This window comes from Ursus americanus, chromosome 14 (genome assembly GCF_024610735.1).
Source record: "Ursus americanus isolate L20-20 chromosome 14, mUrsAme1.1.p, whole genome shotgun sequence".
In the NCBI taxonomy this organism is placed as follows: Eukaryota; Metazoa; Chordata; class Mammalia; order Carnivora; family Ursidae; genus Ursus; species Ursus americanus.
In genome coordinates, this window is record NC_142140.1 from 26,301,366 (window position 1) to 26,323,886 (window position 22,521).

The 22,521-nt window shown below is 44.8% G+C and overlaps 1 protein-coding gene across 5 annotated transcripts in view; it reads left to right on the top strand.

The window, feature by feature from the left end:
- Positions 1 to 17,475, top strand: part of ADAMTS9 (ADAM metallopeptidase with thrombospondin type 1 motif 9) — a 156,714-nt gene extending 139,239 nt beyond the window's left edge. For all 5 annotated transcript variants that reach the window (XM_045807539.2, XM_087866877.1, XM_087866876.1 and 2 more), the window contains 3 exons: positions 4,605 to 4,709; positions 13,930 to 14,024; positions 15,987 to 17,475. In XM_045807539.2, coding sequence (XP_045663495.2) covers positions 4,605 to 4,709; positions 13,930 to 14,019 — 195 coding nt within the window. In that variant the 3' untranslated portion in view covers positions 14,020 to 14,024; positions 15,987 to 17,475. The remainder of the gene's footprint in view (positions 1 to 4,604; positions 4,710 to 13,929; positions 14,025 to 15,986) is intronic.
- Positions 17,476 to 22,521: the final 5,046 nt, after the last annotated feature.

Sequence of the window (22,521 nt, forward strand, 5' to 3'; positions counted from 1 at the left end):
AAAATGCACCTATTATGGTGGTAAAAATTTAGAAGTAAGTGAGACGTCAGATGGCAGAGGCTTGCTCAGACAAATGACGATGGTTAATAAAATGAATATTACGCAGTGACACGCTGCTCTATGTCCCTGACTGGCTCTTTAAGAAAATGAAAAGCCCTGCTTTGTAGCCTTTGCCAGTTTCCAAGGTGTAAATAGTCTCCTTCCGCCCCACCCCAGTAACCAATTTCAAGCCCAGGAACGTTCTGTCACTAAATGGAGCTCACACAGCATGGCCAGCCATTAAAAATTCTAAACATTGCACGATACAGAAAAATTCTTCCCCCTACTTCAGGGTATAAAACGTATCATGTTCAGACGAAGACGTGCAAGTTTCTCATCGCCTACTAGATTCCCTCCTCAGCGAAGTCGCTGAAGGGCCATGGCAATGCCCAACTGTACTTCCACGCTTTCTGGCCCCTTTAGAGGTGTGGCAAGTTTAAACTTGCCTTTTGAAACATGCTGGCGTGATAATTAGCCCACTGCCAAATTTGCAAAGCAAGCATCAGTCTTTGCAAGAAGCTCCTGCCCTGAGAAGGGAAGGAATTCGGTGATCACGGGCAGGAGTACTTGGCCCCTCATTCTTGCTCTGGGTTGCATGGGGTATTCACAGGGCTGTTGCTAAACTCTGGGTCAGGAATTTCCCACTTTGCCGACAGGCCTTCAAAAGTCCGGGGACTGGGGCCTAGAGGTGCATTTGGAATCCCAGGCACTGTGTCCCCGGGATGGATTTACGCCCAACCACAGAGACCATCCAAAGACAAACACATCTGAATTTTCTTTTAACGAAGTGTTTTCTCAGCCCCCAGCTTCAGAAAGCAATGCTAAACATTTTAGAGAAGTGAAAAGGGAGCTCTCAGGGAGAAAGAAAATAAACAAAGGGCATAATGGTAAAAGGGGGCCTCGCCTCTATTACCCAGGAATTGAAAACTTTTGAAGTGCTGTTTCTTTAGAACAGCTGATGACTTCAAACACCCCATGGGTATGGGTTGCATTTTAACAGCTAATAGATGAGCCCTGTCCTGCCTTATTCAAAAGTCCGGGGATTTTCTTGTTTCTCTGTGCGCGCATCTTTGGGGAAGTTTAAGTAAATCAAAGGTAATTTGCATTCATTTCTTTTAATAATTCAGAGACAAATGAACTTATTGATTTGCTAAATCCTGCCCCTGAAGCAGTTGCTAAATGAGAAAACTGAAAGCCTAGTGAGAAGCTAATTTATATTTCCTAGCCCATTCTTCAAACCATATCGGGCACTTTGAGAATTCTATTCCTCAGACCTGAATTGAGCACCAGTACGTGAGTGTGAAAGCTGGGTGTGTGGCAGATCGGTTTTCCAGGGAAGGTCTGCAGGAGCACACTTGGGCCAGGTGTTTGGAGCACAGGCTCCTTCCCGCACCTAAGGATTGCACGGATGTCAAAGCAGAGGGACGTTCTGTTTGCCACTCTGCTTCTTCCTCCCCACCCATCCACCCTTTTGCTTTGGGGATTTATTTAGCAATAAGAGCAGGTTCCCCTAGAGCCCCCAACTGAAAATAAAGCCAGAATGTGGTTTTCTGTTCTGATCACTGGGGATGCCGCATTGTCGTGGTTGATGCTGGTATTGGTTGGATTTATTGAAGATTTCCTAGATTGTAGACTTTGCCCAGCATTTCTAAGTCAGTGTAGCATGTAATCCTCACAGCGACCTGTGAGAATGTCTCCCTTTTCAGGTGAGAAAGTGGAGCCACCGGGAGATTGGGTAGCTTGCCCCAACCCACACAGCTGGTGCTCAGTAGAGGCCGGATTCGGTCCCAAGTGTGTCTGAGTGCAAACCCACGCTGGCTCATGTGTCTTCCTGACACCCTTGCAGACAAGACTTTGCCGCCTTCCCTTTTGTCCCAACAAAGCAAAACCTTTCTTTGTCTCAGGCACATCTTTCACAAATCTCTCCGGATCCTGTAGCGTACGCGTAACTCTGAATTACTTCTATTCTCCTAAATCAGCAACAGGAGCTAGTAGTTATCACTCTCAGGCCCTCTACCCCCTGAAGATGAGGCCCCCATAGGAGCAACGATGTCCCACCTGGAGCTAAGAGACAGTAAGTCTCCTTGGGCGGCCCTCAACTTAGGGTAGTTCTTAGCAGCAGAAATGCAGGTCCCGGATCTGAGAAAGGTGGAAACACAATAAGGAGGAAGATCTCCTGTTTCATGAGGTGTATCGCGTGCTCTGAGAGAGCAGGTCTAGCTAACCGTGCATGTGGTGTATGCTCAGATCCGGGACCTCCGGATCAGCTGGGGCCGTTCTTAGGCTAGAAGCCAGGTCAGTGGCATGGACCTTCCAAGAACCTGGAGATCAAAGCCGATCCACTCTACCTTTTCTGCAGTGCAGGGGTGGGGGGACTGGCAGCATGGGAAGCAGGGTGGGGAGGGGGGAAAGAGAGGGATCCTGGGCAGTGATGTGGTCTGGACATTACACGTGAACATCCGCCTCGGGGGATGAGTAGGCGGGAGAGTGGAATGAGGAGGCAGTCGGTGGGACAGGGAGGGGGTGGTGCAACTCGGAGAGGCCCGTGTCTGGTGGGCCAGGCCAGGCGGGCTTCGTGCTTCGGCGCAGCCGCAATCGTGAACTCCTGTTGAGGCTACTTGACCTAACAGCCACTAACATCTGTAGAGTACTGTCATAAAATAATTTCCAAATATGTTTTTAAGACATCACCTACTCTCTGCCAGGTTATGAGTTAGGCATGTTATACCTTCTATCTAATTCCCTATTTGCAGGTTAGACGTTACTAACCCATTTTACAGATGGACTCAGGAAAGTGAAACCATTCGCCTGAGGTCACACTAAACGTAGTGGAGTCTGGATTCTAGGAAATATGCATTCTGTGTACCAGAGTTTCTCAACCTCCGCGCTATTCATGTCTGGGGCTGGATCATTCTCTGTTGTGGGGACTGCACTGTGCATGGCAGGATGTTTAGCAAGATCTCTGGTCCTACCGTCCAGATGCTAGGAACACACACACACCTGCCAGTTAGGACAACCAGAAATATCCCTAGATATTGCAAATATCTGGGGGCAAAATCATCCCCTGTTGAGAGCCACTAACTTAGACCAGACTAATCCCCCGCATCACTTCTGGGAGTTGGAATCCAGCTGTCCCCATGTTATAGATGTGGAATCTGAGGCCTCAGAGGGGTTTCTAAACTCTGCTAAACTCTGTAAATATCAATGGCACTGGTATGGAGAGGAGCACCTGCAGGGTACACTACTAGTCCCAGACATCATAGTGGACGAGCTAGGGTGGAATATTTATTAAGAATCTAGCAAGTGCCTGGTCACGTGTTACAAACCATTACTGATGGAAATAAAGCAACACGAGGACCTCCCCTCACCAAGCTTACTGTTCTATTGGAGTCAGACAACCAACACAAAACACCTGCTACACGTATTTCTGAGTATCTACTAGGTACCAGCTGTGTGCTGCTTGGCTAATTTCACTTGGTCCTCCCTGCAGTGCTCTGAGGCGGGTACTGTTATTATCTTCCATTTTACAGATGGACAAACTGGGTTTCTGAGAGACTAAAAAAAAAAAAATCTGTCCAGGGTTTCCTACCCCCGGGGGGAAAGAGCCGAGTTTTTACACTGAGCTCTGGCTGGCTGGGAGTCTCCAGCTCACTGCCCTCCTCCTCCTCCTCACTTTATTAAAGACTGCTTTGACAAAGTACGGGATTGTGTAAGGTTCAGAGAGGAAGAGAGGAAGCATTGTCCGTGAGCCTGTTGGTGCAGAACATTTTCAATTCTGAAACTGCTCGTTGTGGGATAGAAAGCCTCTACAAATAATTTCAGGTGCTTTTGTGGAGTCATTTTTGAAAACGAGAAAGAGACAGATGGGGAAAGCAAGAGAGGAGCTCTGCTGCAGCGGCTTCTTGGAAATAAACCTGGAAACCCCAGCCCCCCCGTTTTGAAAGGAATCCTGGAGCCGGGTTGGGACCTGGGATCCCGGGGCGTGGAAGCGGCGTCCCGGCAGCAGGCCGCGTAGAACGGGCCGCGCGCGCTCTCTGCTGGCGGTTTCGGAGAACGCGCCTCTCCTTTGAAGTCCCGCCCCGCTGTGCTTAGTACGCAGAGTGCTCTGCGCGGCAGGGAGCGGCAGCCCGGAAAGCTTTGGCAGCGAGATCTTGTTAGAAAAATTACACTGTGGCATTTTGTTCCTGAAGGAATCTGATAATTGTGAGCAACATCAGGATTGCTGTGTTAGGGAAGCAGAATGGCGCTGGTTGAGAGCGAGGACTTTGAAGTCAGGAAAATGTGATTTGGACTCTCACTGTATCCTGCAGAAGTTAATCACCTCCTCTGAGCCTCAGCTTCCCCATCTGTAAAGAGAACCCCTTCATAGTGCTCTTAGGATGCATGAGATGATGCATGCAAAGTGCCTGGCCCAGACCTCCCTCCCTCCTTACAGAAAAACCTTCATTAATTAGTAGCTATCATAATTAATTGATGTCCTCTCTTCCAAGGTCCCTTTTACTGTGTGGCCTTTGCTTAAGACATCACGTGGACTAAAAATCTTTTTCATTGGCCATTTTTTCCAGGGTCGTTTTAGCATCAACCTTTACGGAACCGGCCTGTCTTTAACTGAATCAGCCAGATGGATATCACAAGGGAATTATGCTGTCTCCGACATTAAGAAGTCCCGGGTAAGGTTACCTAGTGGCTTCGGATGGGTTTTGTTTTCTCTTTCCTTCCTTCCCTATTCGTCTGTTGTGGTGGTGCTAAAGGAACGAATGTGCTTTCCCACTTCCTCAAACCATTTTGCAAAGTGTCAGGGAGAGAATTTAGGAAATAAATTGAAAGTGAAGCATGTGTAAGTGAGTGCATCAGAAGGAGCCCTGTTCTTCCCTTCTGGTGAATTCTTCCCTGAGTTGTGAACCTGTGAACCATCCAAGTAATCAGGCGATACTTAACCAGGAAGTTGAAAGCAGGAAGAAGCCTCTAAGAGAGTGGGTGGCTCGGACACTTTGCAGTTAGCCAGCATGAGATTCCTTTTGTGAACTTGAGGAAAAAGATGTTTGTTGTTGTCTTAAGAAAACTTGAGATGTAAAGGAGGCTGGAAGAAAGGGAGAACTTATCAGGGGATGTTTCCGGAGAGTTAGAGAAACACTCAGGGGTTCCACAATAACCAGGTTTTCATGCTCAGGAATCTCGCCACTCAAGGTGTGGTCCCCACGGAGGACCAGCATCACCTGAGGCTTGTGGGAAATGCAGTTTCTGGGGTCCCAGAGCTTCTCAGTCAGGATCTGCCGCTGACCAAGGTCACCAGATAGATCATGAGCACAGCACAGCTTGAGAAGCCCTGGTCTATGCAACTGTTCCTCTGCGCTGTTTCTTAGAATCACCTGGGAAAGCTTAAAATGCATGTGCCCTGGCCCCAGCTTGATTTTCCTAACGGGAACCTGAGGCAGGGGTAGAGTTTTAAACTCCCTAGGCAGCTCTCTTATAGAGCCAGGGCAGAAACTGCTGCCTGTTACCAGGCTTCCCTCAGAACTTCTGAGCACCTGGGGTAGGAAACTGACCCATGGACAAATGGGAAATTTCCCAGAGTATGACCCGGGGTCCCAAGTCCTGCTTCCACCATGACCCCCACCCTGGGGTCTCCTCAGAAATGTGGGGAGGGGAGGAAAAAGAAGACGAGAACTGGAAAAGCAGGTGTCATTCCAAAGTAGGGTTGTCAGCTCAAATACAGGACGCCCAGTTAAATTGGAATTTGAAATAAACAAGCAGCAAATTTTTTTTTTTTTACTGTACGCTTGTCTTATACATTGCATGGGATATATTTAGTCTAAAAAAAATTGTTTATTTGAAATTTACATCTAAGTGGGTGTCCTGTATTTTTATTTGCTAAACCTTATCAAAATCAGAATACAAAGAAGATATTCAAGCTGCTTCCCCCCAGGAAGAAACATCAGTTGTGACTTCCCAGGGAAATCCCAAAGTTTCCCAAGCCCATTTTTTTAGCTGCCAGGGTTAAATTTGTCTACGAAAAAAAACCATCTTACTCCCTTTTTTCTCTAAGCCAATCAACCACCTCAAATCTGATTCATTAAATGGCCGTATTGATTGCTCATAAATCATTAAATGTTTTCCTTTGCACTGAAAGGAATAAAGATAGCTGATGCACACGTGTTTTAAAAAGTGCTCCCAAATTATAATGTTCTTCCCGGCCACTAACCCTCGGGGTCCATATATTATGGTTCAGTCGCTCAGAGAAACAAAAAATTAACTGTCCAGAATGGTTGGACCTGAAGCATGATTCTGTAGGAACCCATCTATGTAAACTCTGTAACGTAAGTTTCATCCTGTTAGTCCCTATCACCATTGCTGTTTTCATTTGGAAACTAAAAATTATTACGGCAGGGAGCGCCACCTGCTGGAGAGAATGATCACTACCCTGCAATGTTGGCCGGTTCCCAAGCCTTTGAGAGAAGTTAGCCTTTGCTGGAGGGAGTTGGTTTGACAGTTGCCTGCCAGCATTTTCCTTTTTTTAAATCTTGGTGTTACATGACAGCTCAGAGAGCCTGAGCTTAAAATTAATCTCAAGGGTCTGTCGAGCACTCCTTATGAATCCCAGGGAGCCAGGTGGAAACCATCTGTAGCTCTTGGCAGCCCCGACAAATGCTGCTCTGTGTGCCTCACCTGCTACGTGGTTCTCAGAGCAGCATCCCCTGAGGATGCTCCATGAAAATGGGCCTCCCTGGCTGAAGACATCTGGGAAAAAACTGTACATTTTGTTTCCCTCTTGAAGACCACAGTAAGCATTCGTGTATTAAGGTTGGAATAAAGTTCAAACCGGTGTTCCCCTAAATCAGTGGTTCTCAAACTGGAGTGTGTATCAGCGTCACCTGCGGGACTCATCACCTGCAGGGCACAGCCAGCCTCGGGGTGCTTGGGTGGCTCAGGTCATGATCTCAAGGGTGGTGAGATCGAGCCCCACATCGGGCTCTGCACTGGGCATGGAGCCTGCTTGGGATTCTCGCTCTCCCTCTGCCCCTCCCCCCTCAAAACAAACAAAAACAAACAAACAAACAAACAAAAAAAACACAGCCAGCCTCAGGAGGGACCCAAAATGTACATTTCCAACAATTTCCTGGGTGGTGCTGATGCCCCTGGCCTAGGACCACATTTTGAGAAACACTGACCTGTTAGATCACCCCAGAACCTTCTTTTCAAAGTCAGACCTTTTAATTTCTCCGAATAACCTGTATTCCGTGTAATGGAACACAGTTTGCAAAACTGCATACTGTCCTGCTCCCACCGTTACCTGCCACGGTGTCCCCAAGGGACTGAGGCCTGGTCCTCTGTGGCACTCGGACCCTGGCCAGTCATCATCCTCTCACCTCCAAATGGCCCTGCTCTGATTCAGTCTCAAATCATCACTCCTTACTTTTCTTCCCTTTTCTGCTGGAAGCTACAGGGAAAAAGGCATAGTGAAAACCTCAATTCCCCAAACCTGGTTGGCAATAAAATGTTTTCCCCAAGCAAAACTGCAGGGAAACTCTAGTCATATCCAGGATAAACCTGAATCACCAGAACCACTGTCTCATCATCAGAAAGAAGAACCAGTAAAAATAAGTCTCACTGTCATGTTCACTGGGGGCTCCCCATGTGTCATGGAAAGACATTTCTCCTATTTTTAACTAATAAAAACAATCACTTTTATTATGGAAATAGCTACACTTAATAGGCAAATTCCATGCATTAAACCCCATTTTCCCCGCTTTCTCATCAACTCTGGGAAGGGAGTGTGAGAAGGTGGGTGGAGGGTAAGCACATGATGTCACAGAGGGATCCCCGGTCCCAACCAGCAGCAGGACCCCCCCAGTGCTGAGGTGAAAGCTCTCACAGCTGCAGAGTACAGAGGTTCAGCTCGCAGACTCTCCGGTAGCATTGCCTGCTCCTGCCCTCACTAGCTCCTGAGAGACGTACTTCACTTCTTGGAGGGTGGGCTGGGGTGTGGTTTATTCGTCCATAAAATGAGGATCGTGACTGGGTTCTTGGAGGGCATACGTGAACTAGGGTCCAAAAGCTGTGTGATGTCTCTGGGCAAACAGCAGGCACAGGAGCGGTGTTAGCGCTTAATGTTACCACGCTTCCCTGCCTCGAGGCTTGCAGTCAGGTTTTAGGAGCTGGCCAAGGTGACGAAGGACATAGGCTGGCTTGAGATGGAAAAGCGGAAGGACGGGGGACTGTGTGACCTGAGCCAGGGCTGAGTCTGGACCTCGCTGGCACCCAGAGAACCTTGGGGGTCCTGCCCCTGTGGGCCCCCCACCCCAGCTGGGAATGAGGCCGGTGGGACACCCCCTTGGCCCAGGAGTGCTTTAGCTTCCCCTGCCGTGCTCAGGAACTAGTGAGTTTCTATTCCACTTGTGAGTGAGGGACAGACAGACAGAGAGGGGAGCACGGCCCGGATGTGAGACTGGAGAGAGCATGTTGAAATACCGAGCCCCTCTGCCAGTGACATTCCGTGCACCTCAACTCACGAATGTGCCCAGTATATGAAAGCGCCCTCGGCCCCATCCAGAGGTCCTGTGCACACGCCCGTTCTCAGAGCTGCTTTCTGACCCTCTGTTCAGGAGGAGGTTCTGGAACGGTCTTGAGAGCTGAGCAGAGTGAGGGGAGGTACACTTCCAGCCACATGGGAGAGGCGTTCACCAGTCCCTTTGCTTCTTTGCTTGCCTCGGGAAGCTGTGGGGTCAGCAAGGAGCTAGGGGCCTGTGTTTCTGAGGCCTGGCTGCCTGGCCCTAGGCCCTAACCACATTCCTTGTGCTGGGAGAAGTGTTGTAGATTGAAGAATTGCTTTGAAATTAAAAATTAATGAACTCCTTATTGTCATAGAGGAGATGGACTCAGTTTATATCTTTTAGCTCATTTACAACCCGTGGAGTTAAGGTAACACGAGATAAACGTTGGGTGGGGGGCAGGGTGCGTATGTATACGTGGGACAGAATCAGCTCTCATTCACCTACCATGGACTGCCTCCCAACTCGCAATTCACTTATGAAAATCCAACTGCCACAGTCTAAGAATCACACCGTAGGCCAGTAGAGAAAAATCACATTTTATACATGTATATGTTTTCTTCTGTACATTCCTATAGAAGTTAGATGTTTAAAGATATTCTAAATGTTAGACAATGTATGTATTCACATATATGTGACCCTCTAGGGTTATACTGAGAAACACACACACACACACACACACACACACACACACACGTGTACATCGATCGATTGATAGATAGATCTCCTGTGTTTTATGGGCAGTTCACCACCTGCACATTCCGAAGAAATGTAAATAAACACACTTCAACATAGATGTGCTGACTTTTCTAAATCACATGAGCCTACTTCCCCGGGTCATATTGACTGAGAAAACCAGAAAAAAACTAGTGAGAAGTATGAAATATTAACTGTTCATAATGGAAGAGAGAGTCACTTGTTTTAATTATATATAATAGCTCAAACTAAGCTAACAAAATATTCATTTGAAAGAGATTTTTACAGGGCTTGCTCTAATGAAGAAATAAAAGTGATTTATAATTAGTGTTTCATTGTATGCGAATGGGTATTTCTAAGATGCTGGAAAATATACCTTTTTCTCTAAAATAGGCAGTTTCCATGACAATCATGTTTATGCTAATCATTTTCCCAGTATTTTTTTCCTTTGTACTCTGTAGTAAAAATGATAAGTTTTAGCTCAGACTCTATCTAAATCAAATTAACAGAGTTCCAATTAGTGAAATAGCATGAACGTTGCAAAGCCATTATCAGCAGCTTTATGATTAGCCAGACTTTTCCTCATCTCCATGAGAATAGGCTATGGTGGAGATTCACACATAAAAAACTACTTTTATGATAATAATAGCTAATATTTTTTGAGCACATACATCTGGCCAAGTAGTCTGCTAAGTACTCTTTATACATTCTTGCATTTACCGCAGACCTCTGAGGGGAGACAAATAGTATCCCCCATTTTACAGATGCACCAGGAGACCGAGGCTTAGAGAGGTTATTTAAAAATGCAGTACAAGCCCCAAGCAGTCTGACCCTGGTTCTCTCCACTGCTGGGTCAGGAGAGAGTGTGGATAAAGCATGAGCTTGAATGAGACAGAAGACATTCCAGCGCATCAGCATTCTCCAGGCCTGCAGACTAGTGCTTCAGCCTGTGGAGAAGTTTCCTAGCTAGAACCTTCTAGAAGGTAGACGGCTGGAGCTAGCTAGCAGGCTGATCTGGCATCAGATCCGGTTGGTGGTGTCAGACTAGCTCCAGAATTAATATGAGCCCCTAAACGCAGGACCAATTAGGGTCTTAGAAATCACTCTTCCAACTTAATATCACTCATAATCAAAGGCAAGCAAATTTTTCAAAGAGAAACTATTTTGTTCTCTTTGTTAAATTGGCAAAGCTTTTTTCTTTCTTTTTAAACAAGATGATTCATTATTTGTAAGAGACTTCCATAATTTGGCCATAGGAAGCAAATCTTCATGCCCTTGACCCAGTTCTGGGAATGTAGCCCAAAGATACCCTGAAATGTAGGCAGAAGTAGGGCTCATCACAATGTTGTTCCCAATAGTGGAAAATGTGAACCATCTAAGATGCCGAACACTAGGCAGGAATGGAGGGGTGGAGGGGGACGGGTATGACCTGGTAAATTTACACAGTGAGATACTGTTACAAGTAGCCAGGGAGTTCTTTGAAGCATGGTCAAGTGTTAGGGGAACGAATTAGCCGAGCAGTCGGAATTGTAGGTCCAGAAGAAGGGTGTACATCAGCTTCAGCCTCTCATTTACTCATTCATTTAACAAATGTGTATTTAGTCTCACTCTGAGCCATACACTCTTGGGTTCTGGAGACCTTGGAATTGAAAAAGACATTGGCCTTACCATCACAGGGCTTTCACTGTAGCAGGAAGACAGCTGTAAAGAAAGAATTACCCAGTTTTACAGGCTGCTGTGGGGCAGGTGTCTGAGAGGAAGTGGCCCCTGGGTTGGGTTCTGAAGAATTTAACAGTCAAAAGGTGGGGTGGTCCAGTGCACCCAGAGGGGAGAGGGACATGGAAGAGAGTTCCAATTAGAGGAAATGGCATCATATGTGCAAGAGGCCTATGCGATAAGGGGCATGTCAGAACAACCCAAAGAAATGCAGAGGTCAGGGGTGGGGTAGAGGGAAAGGATGGTATCTGGAGAGTCACAGATGAATCTGGAGAAGCAGGAAAGGATAGACTGGGGGCCAGCAAACTTCTGTGAAAAACCAAATAATTTATACTTATTTATAAACATTTTAGATTTTGCCAGCCAGGAGGCAAAATCAATAATATTATATATGTATTTATATGACAAGAGTGGAAAGAAATTTGCACAAAATTCTTATTGATTCAGTTTTAAAAATAATAATTGAGTTCAATTTTTTTGCCATACATTTTTACCAATGAGAAGAAGGGAATATTTGGAGAGGGTAGTATTTTGCTTAATTAGCTGAATATTTTGCTTACTTATCTATCATCAAAATTGGTGATAAGTGTTTATTAATGCTGATCAGAGATGAGATTTTCTGTATTTCATCTTTATAAATATATTTTTACACAGACACTGATATAATCCACAACCGTGTAATTTTAATTGAGCATATTCATGGGTTGGCAGGCATTTCTAGAATTCTGTTAGATTTTTCTTCAGCCTGTCATTACATCGCAGATTAAGCACTTGCTGTTGAAAGCAAAATGGAACCTCCTCGATTGCCTTGTTACATGGATTTTGAATTATGGTATTTTCTTTGCACTTACATCAGAGTCCAAAAGATGCTGCTAGAATGGCAGCTTAGGCTCAGGAAACATATCCGCCAAAAATGTATGTGGCATGACATGTAGCTTCTTGTTTTAACTTTCAGTAGAATGCAAAGTACATAAAGCAGCCTAACATTACTTATGATTGAAACGATGTTAATTGCCATTACAATGACTTTACCACAGTATAAGTTTGCCTGTAAGTAGAAGTCTTGCCTTGAAATTTACGTTTGATTCGCTAGGAAATATTGTCAAATCCATAGCCATGGCTAATGGGCAAAGCCAGTAAGTGTCCAGTGACAGCAATGGAGAGCAGCTCTCATTCAGAAGAATTTTAATCCCAGCCCTAAGCTCAAAAGTTCACAGTAAAACTTTACCACTGCTCAGTTATCCAACTGCTGGATGGTAGCGTGAGTGGGGTGTTCAGCTTCTAGTTCGGACAAAAAGTTTATAAAACTGATGATGGATAAGTTCATGGTAGCAGAAGATGTTTATCCTTGATACTGCTGGTGACACCTGATAGATTTCTTGTGTTTTCCGCAGCGTGCCTATTGGGGGATAGTACAATGAGTAATTATAGGCTTCGAACATCTTACATTTTAAAATTTTTATTTATTTAATTGAAAGCGAGAGAGTGAGCAAAAGTAAGAGAGAGAGCATAGAGGTAGAGTGGGAGGAGAAGCAGGCTCCCCACTGAGTGAAGAGCCCAACGCAGGACTCGATTCCAGGACCCCGGGATCATGATCTGAGCAGAAGGCAGATGCTTAACCGACTGAGCCACCCAGGTGCCCCAACATCTTACATTTTTATGAGCTTTGTACATTTGGCCAATTAACGCATTGTCTGCTTCTGCATATTTTTACTACTGTCAGTCGTCAACAATCTTGGTAGATGCCACTTCAGTTATTTGGCGCTAGTGTTTCCTCAACTGCTTTGAAACTTTCCTGCCTGAACTCATTCCACACAGACTCTTCACAGAAGCTAATTCTTGAGTCACTTCAGACTCGGCTTCACCTCCTCAAATAAACAACGGAATGATAGTGATACTATCCACCTATCAACTCATCAAGAGTCAAAAAATACCACCCAAAGTTATTTGCCTTGTGTTTTAATTATTGATGTTGCTTTCAATGTCATTAACTTCTCAAACCACTGTTCCTACCGAAAGGATAATAGTCTTAAACAATGCGTTTTCTCTGGACACATTTGTTCACCTGTTACAATGAAACAAGATGGCGGTAACTCACCCTGGGGTACCCTGCTTTCGCTGCTTGGCTAGCACGTCAAGAAATTGCGCTGTGGGGGAGATCTTCAGTTGTAAATTTTCTAAATGTCCGACCGTTGCTTTCCTTGTGAGTTGGGAATGTGTGACGAGGCTGAGGTTGGTAGCGTTGGTGTGTGCTGTGTTCTTCTCGGTGGCTGTGGCGTCGTTGCAGGAGAAACAATGCTTTGCCATCTCAATTTGATAACAGAATGGTTCCTAAGCCAAGGTGCCTTAAAAGAGCAACATTCAAAGTCACTTTTGTTTTCTGGTTCTGACATGATGGTGTGCACGGGTAATAAAATAAAGCAGAATGTTATGATAGGGCGATACGCCCAGCATTCACAACACGGCCAAGTTACAGCGGTGTCACCGTGATTTGCAGGGCGCTCAGTAGCCGGGTAAAGCAGTGAGCTGTCAGCACCACTCATCCTGCTGTGGGAGCCTGAACACAGGCACAGACATTAAATGAATCAATGAACGTGGCTGTGTTCCAATAAAACTTTATTATGGATACTGAAATTTGAATTTCCCATTATTTTCACATGTCAGGAAATATTATTCTTGGTTTGCTTCTTCTCAACCACTTAAAAAGGTAAACACCATTCTTGATTTATGGGCCACACAGAAACAGGCTGCCCTGGGCCCGCAGACCCTGGTTTGTCTGCCCCTGTTTTAGACCACATGAGAGTGCTGGGCTCTGCTTCTGTTCTGAAGGCTTACCTCCTGCGCATGCAAGAGAGATTTCCCCAAAGCCAGTGGCAGCCCTGGAAACACTAGCCAAGTAGGTGGTCTGAGAGCGTGCATTTCCTTGCAGGACGGTACCCGGGTCATAGGAAAATGCGGTGGTTACTGTGGAAAATGTACTCCGTCCTCTGGCACTGGCCTGGAGGTCCGAATTTTATAGTTAAGGTAAGTAAGTGCCACGTTTCTCTCTCTTTCTGTCTCTCTCCTGTTCTTTCTGTAAACTAATGACTAGCACATACAGGTCAGGTGCCCCCAGCCAGGGTAGTGTGAAGCAGCTTGGAAGTGACTCAGTGCTAGTCTACCTTTCTCTGTCCTGCTCGTCTGCCCTCACATGACTGAGGTCCTCGGCACTTCACCCTTGGATGTGAGGTCCCTAGGCTCCCTGCATCAGACTCCTCTGCAGGGTTTATTCAAAATACTTACTGGACTCCATCTCTAGAGATCCTTAGGTCTCTGGCCCATCTAACAATCTGTATTTTTAACACATGGAATTCTGCTTCAAGTGACTTACGGATTCATGTTTGAGATACTGCTCGAGAGTACTGCAAGAGTAATAGTAATGGCACTCAGTGATTCCTGACAGTGCATCAGGCACCGTGCTGAGCACTCTGCAGGCATTATTTCACTGAACCCGCACAAGAGCCCTTGATGAATGCCCTGTTCTACACGCTTGTGACTCAGTGTCCTCCAAGGACTACCGTGATCAGCATCACCTGGGAACTTTTGGGAATGAAAGCTCTTGGGCCTTACCCTAGACCTACAAAATCAGAATCTGTATTTTAACAAATCCACAAGAGAGTCACACATGTTAAGGTCTGACAGTGCCTGGTCCAACTACCTTATGCTGGTATATGCTCCCTCTGCTGTGTGGAGGACTGAAGTGGTCACTCTTTGTCTTGTCCCAGTGCCTTCGGCCAATTCTATGAGCCTTCTACAACTTATTTCAAGTTTTCAGCAGCCCATTCTCCTGTAGGGCTCTTCAGATCATGACATTGGAGTACCTACCTGACATTTATGTATCAGTATTTCACTGTTTGATTAAACATCGATATTTAAAATGATGATCTTTAAATTAGGATTGTTTCCACTGCAAGAGGCAACAGGAAAAAAAGGAAACTTATCACCTTAAATAAATGAGAGAGCCAAGCAGTGGAGTAGCTTCAGGCATAGCTGGATCGAGAGGCTCAAATGGAATCATCAAGACCCTTTCATACTCCCATCGGTCAGCAAGGCTTGCTTCATTCTCTGGCAGACCATCTCCCCCACTCCATGGTCCCTGGCAGCTCTAGGCTTACGTCATCTTTGCAGCTCATGGCCCCAGATAAATGCTCACCTCCAGCATCCATTCTGCACAAGAACTCAGGCTCCCACTGGTCACCTGGGCACTTCTGAACCAATCACAATGTCCAGGAGACTGAGCTCATGTACCCACCTGGAGTTGGGTGATGGACAGCTTCATTTAGAAGAGGAAGAAGAAGGAGTTTGCTATCAGAAAAGAGGAAATGAGATGGAGGCAGGCAAAGTCAGCAGGTATCCACTAGAGATCCCCATTTTATATGTATTTTACTTATTTTATATCTAGTAAAATAAGTTTGTATATGTTTATGTGTAGTAAAATTTGAGTGAGTATATATACGTAATATTTACATGTATGTCTAGAAAAAACCTGGAAGGAAATATACCAATATTTGAAGAGCATTATCTCATGTGAGAGATTTCTGGCTCGTAGCTTTTTATTTTATTCTTTTTTTTTAAGATTTTTATTTATTAGAGGGAGAGAGTGAGCGAGAGAGAGAGCACAAGCCGGGGGATGCAGAGGGAGAAGCAGACTCCCCGCTGAGCAGGGAGCCCGATGTGGGACTCGACCCCAGGACCCTGGGATCATGACCTGAGCCAAAGGCAGATGCTTAACCAACCTAGCCACCCAGGCGTCCCTATTTTATTCTTTTTATACTCCCCTGAAATGTTCGTGTTTCTTATAGCAAACATACATCACTTTTAAAATCTAGAGAAAATAGTCATTTTTAAAATTCTGTATGTAAAAATGTATGGGTTACCTACTCTTGACTTACGTACGGCATTTGAGACAGACGGGTTACGTTTCTTATTTGGTTTGTTTATTTTCAGGTGCTCTGAAGAGGAAGCCATTATGGGATGGATGAAGGATAGTCATGCAATACCTCCACCTTAAATTTGTGTGTTTGTGTGTGTGTGTGTGTACTTGTATGAGTGTGTGTGTGTGTACATATGCACATATATACATGTATACACACACACGTATATGTATATGTGTGTGTGTATATACATGTGGAATATCCTAATGATGTAAAGTTTAATATTTATGTTTGAAATTATTTATTGTGATGTAATATTTTTGTACGTAAAATGGCTCTATTATGACTGCCTCTTGCATTATTTTGTCCCTTGCGGTCAGATCACTGCGTTTTACGTACTCTACGTTATATGTAGTACGATGACAACAGTGATCCCTGAGTGTCACGGTACACTATTGTTTACCTTCTATCTGTAAAGATTTTATGGTTACTTTTTGAGAATTGTACTTTGTTTGTTTCAAACAACCTAGCTGCCGTCAAGGTGCTACAAGAGTTGTGTAAGTGTATTTTGGCATTTCTAGGAGAGTATCAGCCAATAAGGAATGTAGTGACGTCACAGATCATTCCAGTTATTAGTTATGTTAACTATTCAGTTTCATGTGATCTCTGGGAAAAAAAAATTGCTGCCTTGGTGCTATATATTATATATATTTAAGTGATCATCAGACTCAGAAATGTAAACATTTTTAATAAAAGGGAGGAACGGAAGAACAATTTGCAATGGACAGAATCACTTGGAAAAATAAGACCAGCTTGTTTATCCTTCTCTTTGGACATGCCTATTTGGGAAGAGAGTTGGACTCTGTTCTCCTTTTTTTGTTATGAACACTCCAGTTCACGGTGCCTTGATCTCTCTGAAGTTAAATGGAGGATACCGCAAAGCGACTTCATCACAGAGTGATACTGAGAAAGTGGGATCCTCTCAACAGTGTGCCAAGATGTTCTAAAGTGCTGTCCAAGTTTATCAGTTGCAAGACCGAGGATGCTCAGGATGGAGTGACCCTCAGCACCCCCTGCACCCCAGAGAAGTTCACAACTTAGTCATCAGGATTGCCTTGTGCATAAACACCTGGGCTGGTGACATGACTTCTCTTCGGGACGTGAGCCTAAGACCCTGCCAGTGTTCATGGCTGCTGCCGTAACCAGCATTTGTGAGAAGACAAACTGCAGAGTACAAGACGCCCGGATCTTTCTCATCTTCCATTAATCTACTGCTTGTTACTTATTTCCAAAATGGAAGTTGACGTCAGTGTCTTTCTGCCCTTCTGACCGGATAGAAGGGAAGTCATTGCCCATGGCCCTTGGCAGGTGCTCGGTTTGAGAAATGCTGCCCACTTCCACAACCCGAAGAGCCGAGGAAAAACCTGGCAGTAACCTCCCACGCCAAACAAACTCCAGAGTGCTCCAGAAGAAGTTATACTCAGTGTATGAATAAGTGTTATTCTCCTTTATTAATACATTGTGAAAATATACTATGAATAAATACCATGAGCACATCCGAACATTTGTGTTTTACATGGTTTCTGCACTCTTGATTCAAGTAGGAATGAAAATCCGTCTAATTTTTAAAATCGCCGGATTGAAAAGCAAGGCCTATTTTCGCAATCCCATTGATTACAGTTGCCACTCAGAGTTAATAAGGGATGGGGACTCTCCCCAAGGTCTGCTTTTTCATCATTCAAATCAGTTGAAGTGGTTCTGAAAGAGACATTACTCTCTTGTCTGTGTGGGGAACAAATGAACAAATAAAACAGGAGATTTAAGTGGGCTTGGGGGCTTCATTGTTAATTTTATGGGGCAGGAGTTTCTGCTGTGTGTACTTATGGTGTCCAGGGAAATAAGAGCTTTCCAAAGAAGCCAAATAAACAGCAAAGAGTAAGTGTGCATCCACCATACGCCAGCCCCTCTTCCAAATTGTTTTAGCTCCTCCTCATAACCACCACGTAGAAGTCCACATACAGGGAATAAGCGGCAGTCCCCGAAAGCCCCCGGTGTGGCTCTGATTGCGTGACTTGTCCACTTCTGGGCCAGTCACGGCGTTGAGGGGGCTGGTATCATGTACCACCTAGAGTCAGGTGATCGACAGCTTCAGCTGGAGGGACAGTTCCCAGAGGGAAAGGTTTTGTTATCAGAGAAGGATAGATAGTATAAAGACAGACAAAAGCAGAAGGTATGCACTCTAGATTCCAACCGTGCGTGTGTGCGTGTGTGTGTGTGTACGCACGCGTGCGTGCATGCATGGGCAAATTCAAATCCCGTATCTTACACCACGATCCCACCCCTTCTCATCTCTCAGCATTGTCTGAGACCTGGGTTCTAGCCCTTTTTCTGACATCTGCTCACTGATCCCGAGCCTCAGCTTCTTCGTCTGTAAAATGGGGCTATTGATAGTCCTCATACTTACCTTGTGAGGTTGTTTGCTGAAGACTTTTTCAGCCCTACATCGATGGTGTCAAAATAGCTGCCCTCAAACTAGGCACCAGAAAATGTAAACTGATGGATGGCAGTGAAGATATGAACGTTTCAGTTAGGAATTGCATTCAATTGCTAATTTCAGAGATCTGACTGCAAAGGCTTGTACATTAAAAGGTGTATGTCACTGTTGTGTAAAGGAAACCGGAGAGGCAATCCAGGCTGGCATGGCAGCTCCACAAAATCCTCAGGGGCAGAGCTTCTTGATCTCTTCCCCTCTGCCCTCCAGAGTTCAACATGGCTACTAGGGCTCCAGCAATCACTCCCAAATTCCAGGCAACAAGAAGAAAGGAGTAGAGGAAAAGGGTAAAAAGTGGCCTAGCCCCAACTCTCTATCTTTCTTTTAAGAAGGTTTTCCAGAAGCCTCATTTAATAAATTCCATTTATAGCTCTTCAGCCAGAACATAGTCACATGGCTGCACCTAGCCTGCAGGAGCAATAGGGACACCGGGTTGTGGCACAGAGGACATTGCCAAATTGAATAAAATGAGGGATCTGTTCCTACGAAAGAAGGCAAAATGAGTTTGAGAGAGACGGCCAGAAGTCTGTGACAGGTTCAAGTACAGAGACGGGCGGGAGTGGTTTGGAAGCAATTATCAGGAAGCAAGCAAGAGATAACAGAATCTGGGCTGGAGTTGTGACTATTGTAATGGTGGAAAATCATAGAGTGATGGAGGTGGCAACATGAACAGAAGCTGACAATGGATAGATTGGGGGTGGACTGTGGGAAAGAAGGCGCTGGTAGGGGTTCAGGGATGAGGTTTCATTTGCGTGCAAATACAGCCAGGGCGATACAAAGATGAATGCATAGGAGGCTGAATGGACACATACCATCTTTTAGAGTCTGTTAATCTTTTACATTTCTATAGCACTATACAAATTAAATATTGTCTTTCTATTCTTTTCATTCATTTATTTACCCAAATAATATTTATTGCACATCTATTAATTTCCAAGCATATTCTAGGCACTAGGGGCACAGCAGTGTATCCGTTGGGGTACAGGCTAGAGGCTGTATTAGTCCACTAGGGCTGGAACGAATACCCTGGAACGAAATACCACAGAATCGGTGGCTTCTACGATGGAAATGTATTCTCACGATGCTGGAGGCTAGAAGTCCGAGATCAAGGTGCCGCCTGGGTTGGTTTGAGCTCTACCATGGACATGCCTACACGTGCCTCTTCCCACTGTGCCCTCCCATGGCCTTCCCTCGGTGTGAGCACTGAGAGAGAGACGGAGAGAGGGATCTTTGGTGTCTCTGTTTCTCCTTATGAGGACACCAGTCCTGTTGGCCAGGGCCCCACCCTTATGACTTCATTTAAGTTTTTTCACCCCCTTATAGGTCATATCTCCAAACACAGACACATTAAGGGTTAGAGCTCCAACATATGAATTTGGGGAGGCACAATTCAGTTCGTAACAGAGGCTCTAAGAAAGAGATCCCCAAATAACATGGATATTTATTTCTCTCTTCTCACCATGTAGAGGTCCCAGCTCGTTGGTGAGTTGATTCTGTACGTCATCAGAGAACTTGGGCTCCTTCTGTTTTGTGGCTTAGCCATTCTCAAAGGTGTTGTCCTTAAATGGCTCAACCTCACCATGTCTGTGTTTAGCCTGCAGGAAGGGAGCGATCATCTTAAGGTCTTAAGGCAAGACGTGGAAGTTGAAGAATGACTTTTATTCCCCACTTATTGGCAATTGCTTCGATGCATGGCCTCGTCGAGCTGCAAGAGAGGCTGGGAAATGCTCTCTGGCAGGCAACCACATACCAGCAAATGCTACGGGCAGGTGGGGATTCTATTACCAAAAGGATGAAGGGAAGGATAGCTGATGGGCAAATTAGCAGCTTCTGCCACCAGCAGAGAACAAAACCTATAAAAATGTGTGCCTTTGGAGCTGACATTGTAGTGGTGACAGATGGACAAGAAGAGAAGCAAAACCACAACTAAACCACTCCACAATGGTTTCCCAGTAGTAAATTTGACCCTGTTGACCACCGTGGCCCCCAGCTATGGTCACAGCCCACTGCGTCATTCTCTCAGCATCAAGATCTCTCGTAGCCAAAGCTTTCACACAAGCTGCAGTTCCCTTTGCCTTCGTGAGTCCACTTTTCTTTCTCTTCTTGATACAATAGTAATAAATAGCAGGTGGGGGGGCGCCTGGGTGGCACAACGGTTGGGCGTCTGCCTTGGATTCAGGGCGTGATCCTGGCGTTATGGGATCGAGCCCCACATCGGGCTCCTCCACTATGAGCCTGCTTCTTCCTCTCCCACTCCCCCTGCTTGTGTTCCCTCTCTCCCTGGCTGTCTCTATCTCTGTCGAATAAATAAATAAAATCTTTAAAAAAATAAAATAAAATAAATAAATAAATAAATAAATAGCAGGTGGGGCCTAGTGTGTGGAATGGGGAGAAGTACCAGAGGGAGAAATAAAGGGAGAAGAGGAACAGAGCATACCCTGTATCCTGGGGTGAATGTGTTGCTGTTTTAAAGTGATCAGAAATTCCTTCTTTGTAATCTTCTGCAGGGACAAACAAAGCTGCAGGTCCCGATAAAACCAACCGCCCTGGGTGCGGGGAAATTCCACCTGTCGCCAACAGGTGGCGGGAGAGGTCCTGCTCTGGCTTTTGGTCTCCAGTCTAGGTCATTGCGCAGTTAAGCCTGCAATGTTTTCTGCTTATTTTAGAGGTGATTTTGCAAGATGTGCATAAGACCTTCAGAGCCCCTAAGCCCTGCAAAGATTTGACTACTCTCCTCAAATATGTACCTCAAAATTAAAAATAACTCAGACCATAAATTGAGGTTTTGCCATGAAGACTACCTTTTAAAAACATCTAATATTGATTTTTTTCCTAAGAAATTTGAAGACCATTTTTTCCTATAGCCCCAAGCACATGTTTTGTGCTCAGAAGGTGATGCGGCTAATTTTACAGCATTATGAGTCACAATGATATTCTATCAGGACAAAGGAGTAAATATGCAAAGTGTTTCTAAGAGGGGCATCCAGTTATAAAGGAAAAAGATAAAATGTAACTTTGCGTGGAAATTTTACAGGTTATTGGGTGGCTGGTATTATGGCATTTAGTTAGGACTTAGGATCCAATGCCTTACGGGCTGTTGGTACAAGTGTCAGAAGACGGTCGAAGATGGTGTTTGCGTGTAGAAAAGACAACTAATATTCAATTTATTACATTTACAAGTTCAAAAACCTAGTTCTTAATCTTTGGACTTCAGCTTAGAAATTCTATTATTTATCAGTCTAATGTTTAGCAATTACTTTTTAAAAAAACTTTTAAATAATGTTTGCTCCATCTTTTTCTTTGTCAGTTAAAAGCCTTCAAATATTTTATGCAGTATTTCTATATTCCATAAAATTTATTTCTGTCTTAAGTCCTTCAATTATCTGACTTAACCAAATCTTTCTGTATACTTAATTTTTGTTATAAATGCAAATGTATAGTATAACTATTACATAAATCAGTGGCCTTAAAGTTCTTTTAAATATCCCAAAGTGGAAAATTAATCTAACATGGCTTTAACGTAAAATTGCAAAGCTAAATCAAGTACTCTGACACATTTAAAGTTGGCATTATAAACCACCACTCTCATGGTTCAAATGTTAAAATCATGGCAATTATATAAGCTATCAAATTTTTACATGTTCCTAACACTAAAAGCTGAATACAGTGGTTCTGATTCCCTTAAGCACTGTTATATCTGAAGTCCTTCTGCTAGCACGCACAAACGGGCTCTCTACAACCGTTAGAGAGACTCCCACTGGGCAGGAGATCAGGAGACAGCCGAGCAGGGTCTTCTCATTGCAGCTAGGGAAACTTTTTGTATTTATGTCTGTTGCTGCTTAACACATTTCCTCAGGCCAGGTTTAAAACTATAAATTTATTGTCTCCTAGTTCTGGAGGTCAGGCATCTAAAACGGGTCAGTAGGGCTGTGTTCCTTCTGGAGGTTCTAGGGGAGAATCAATGTCCTTGCTTTTCCAGCTTCTAGAGGCCACCAACGTTCCTTGGCTCACAGCCCCTCCTCTATCTTTGAAGCCAGCAGTAGTAGCATTGGAAAGT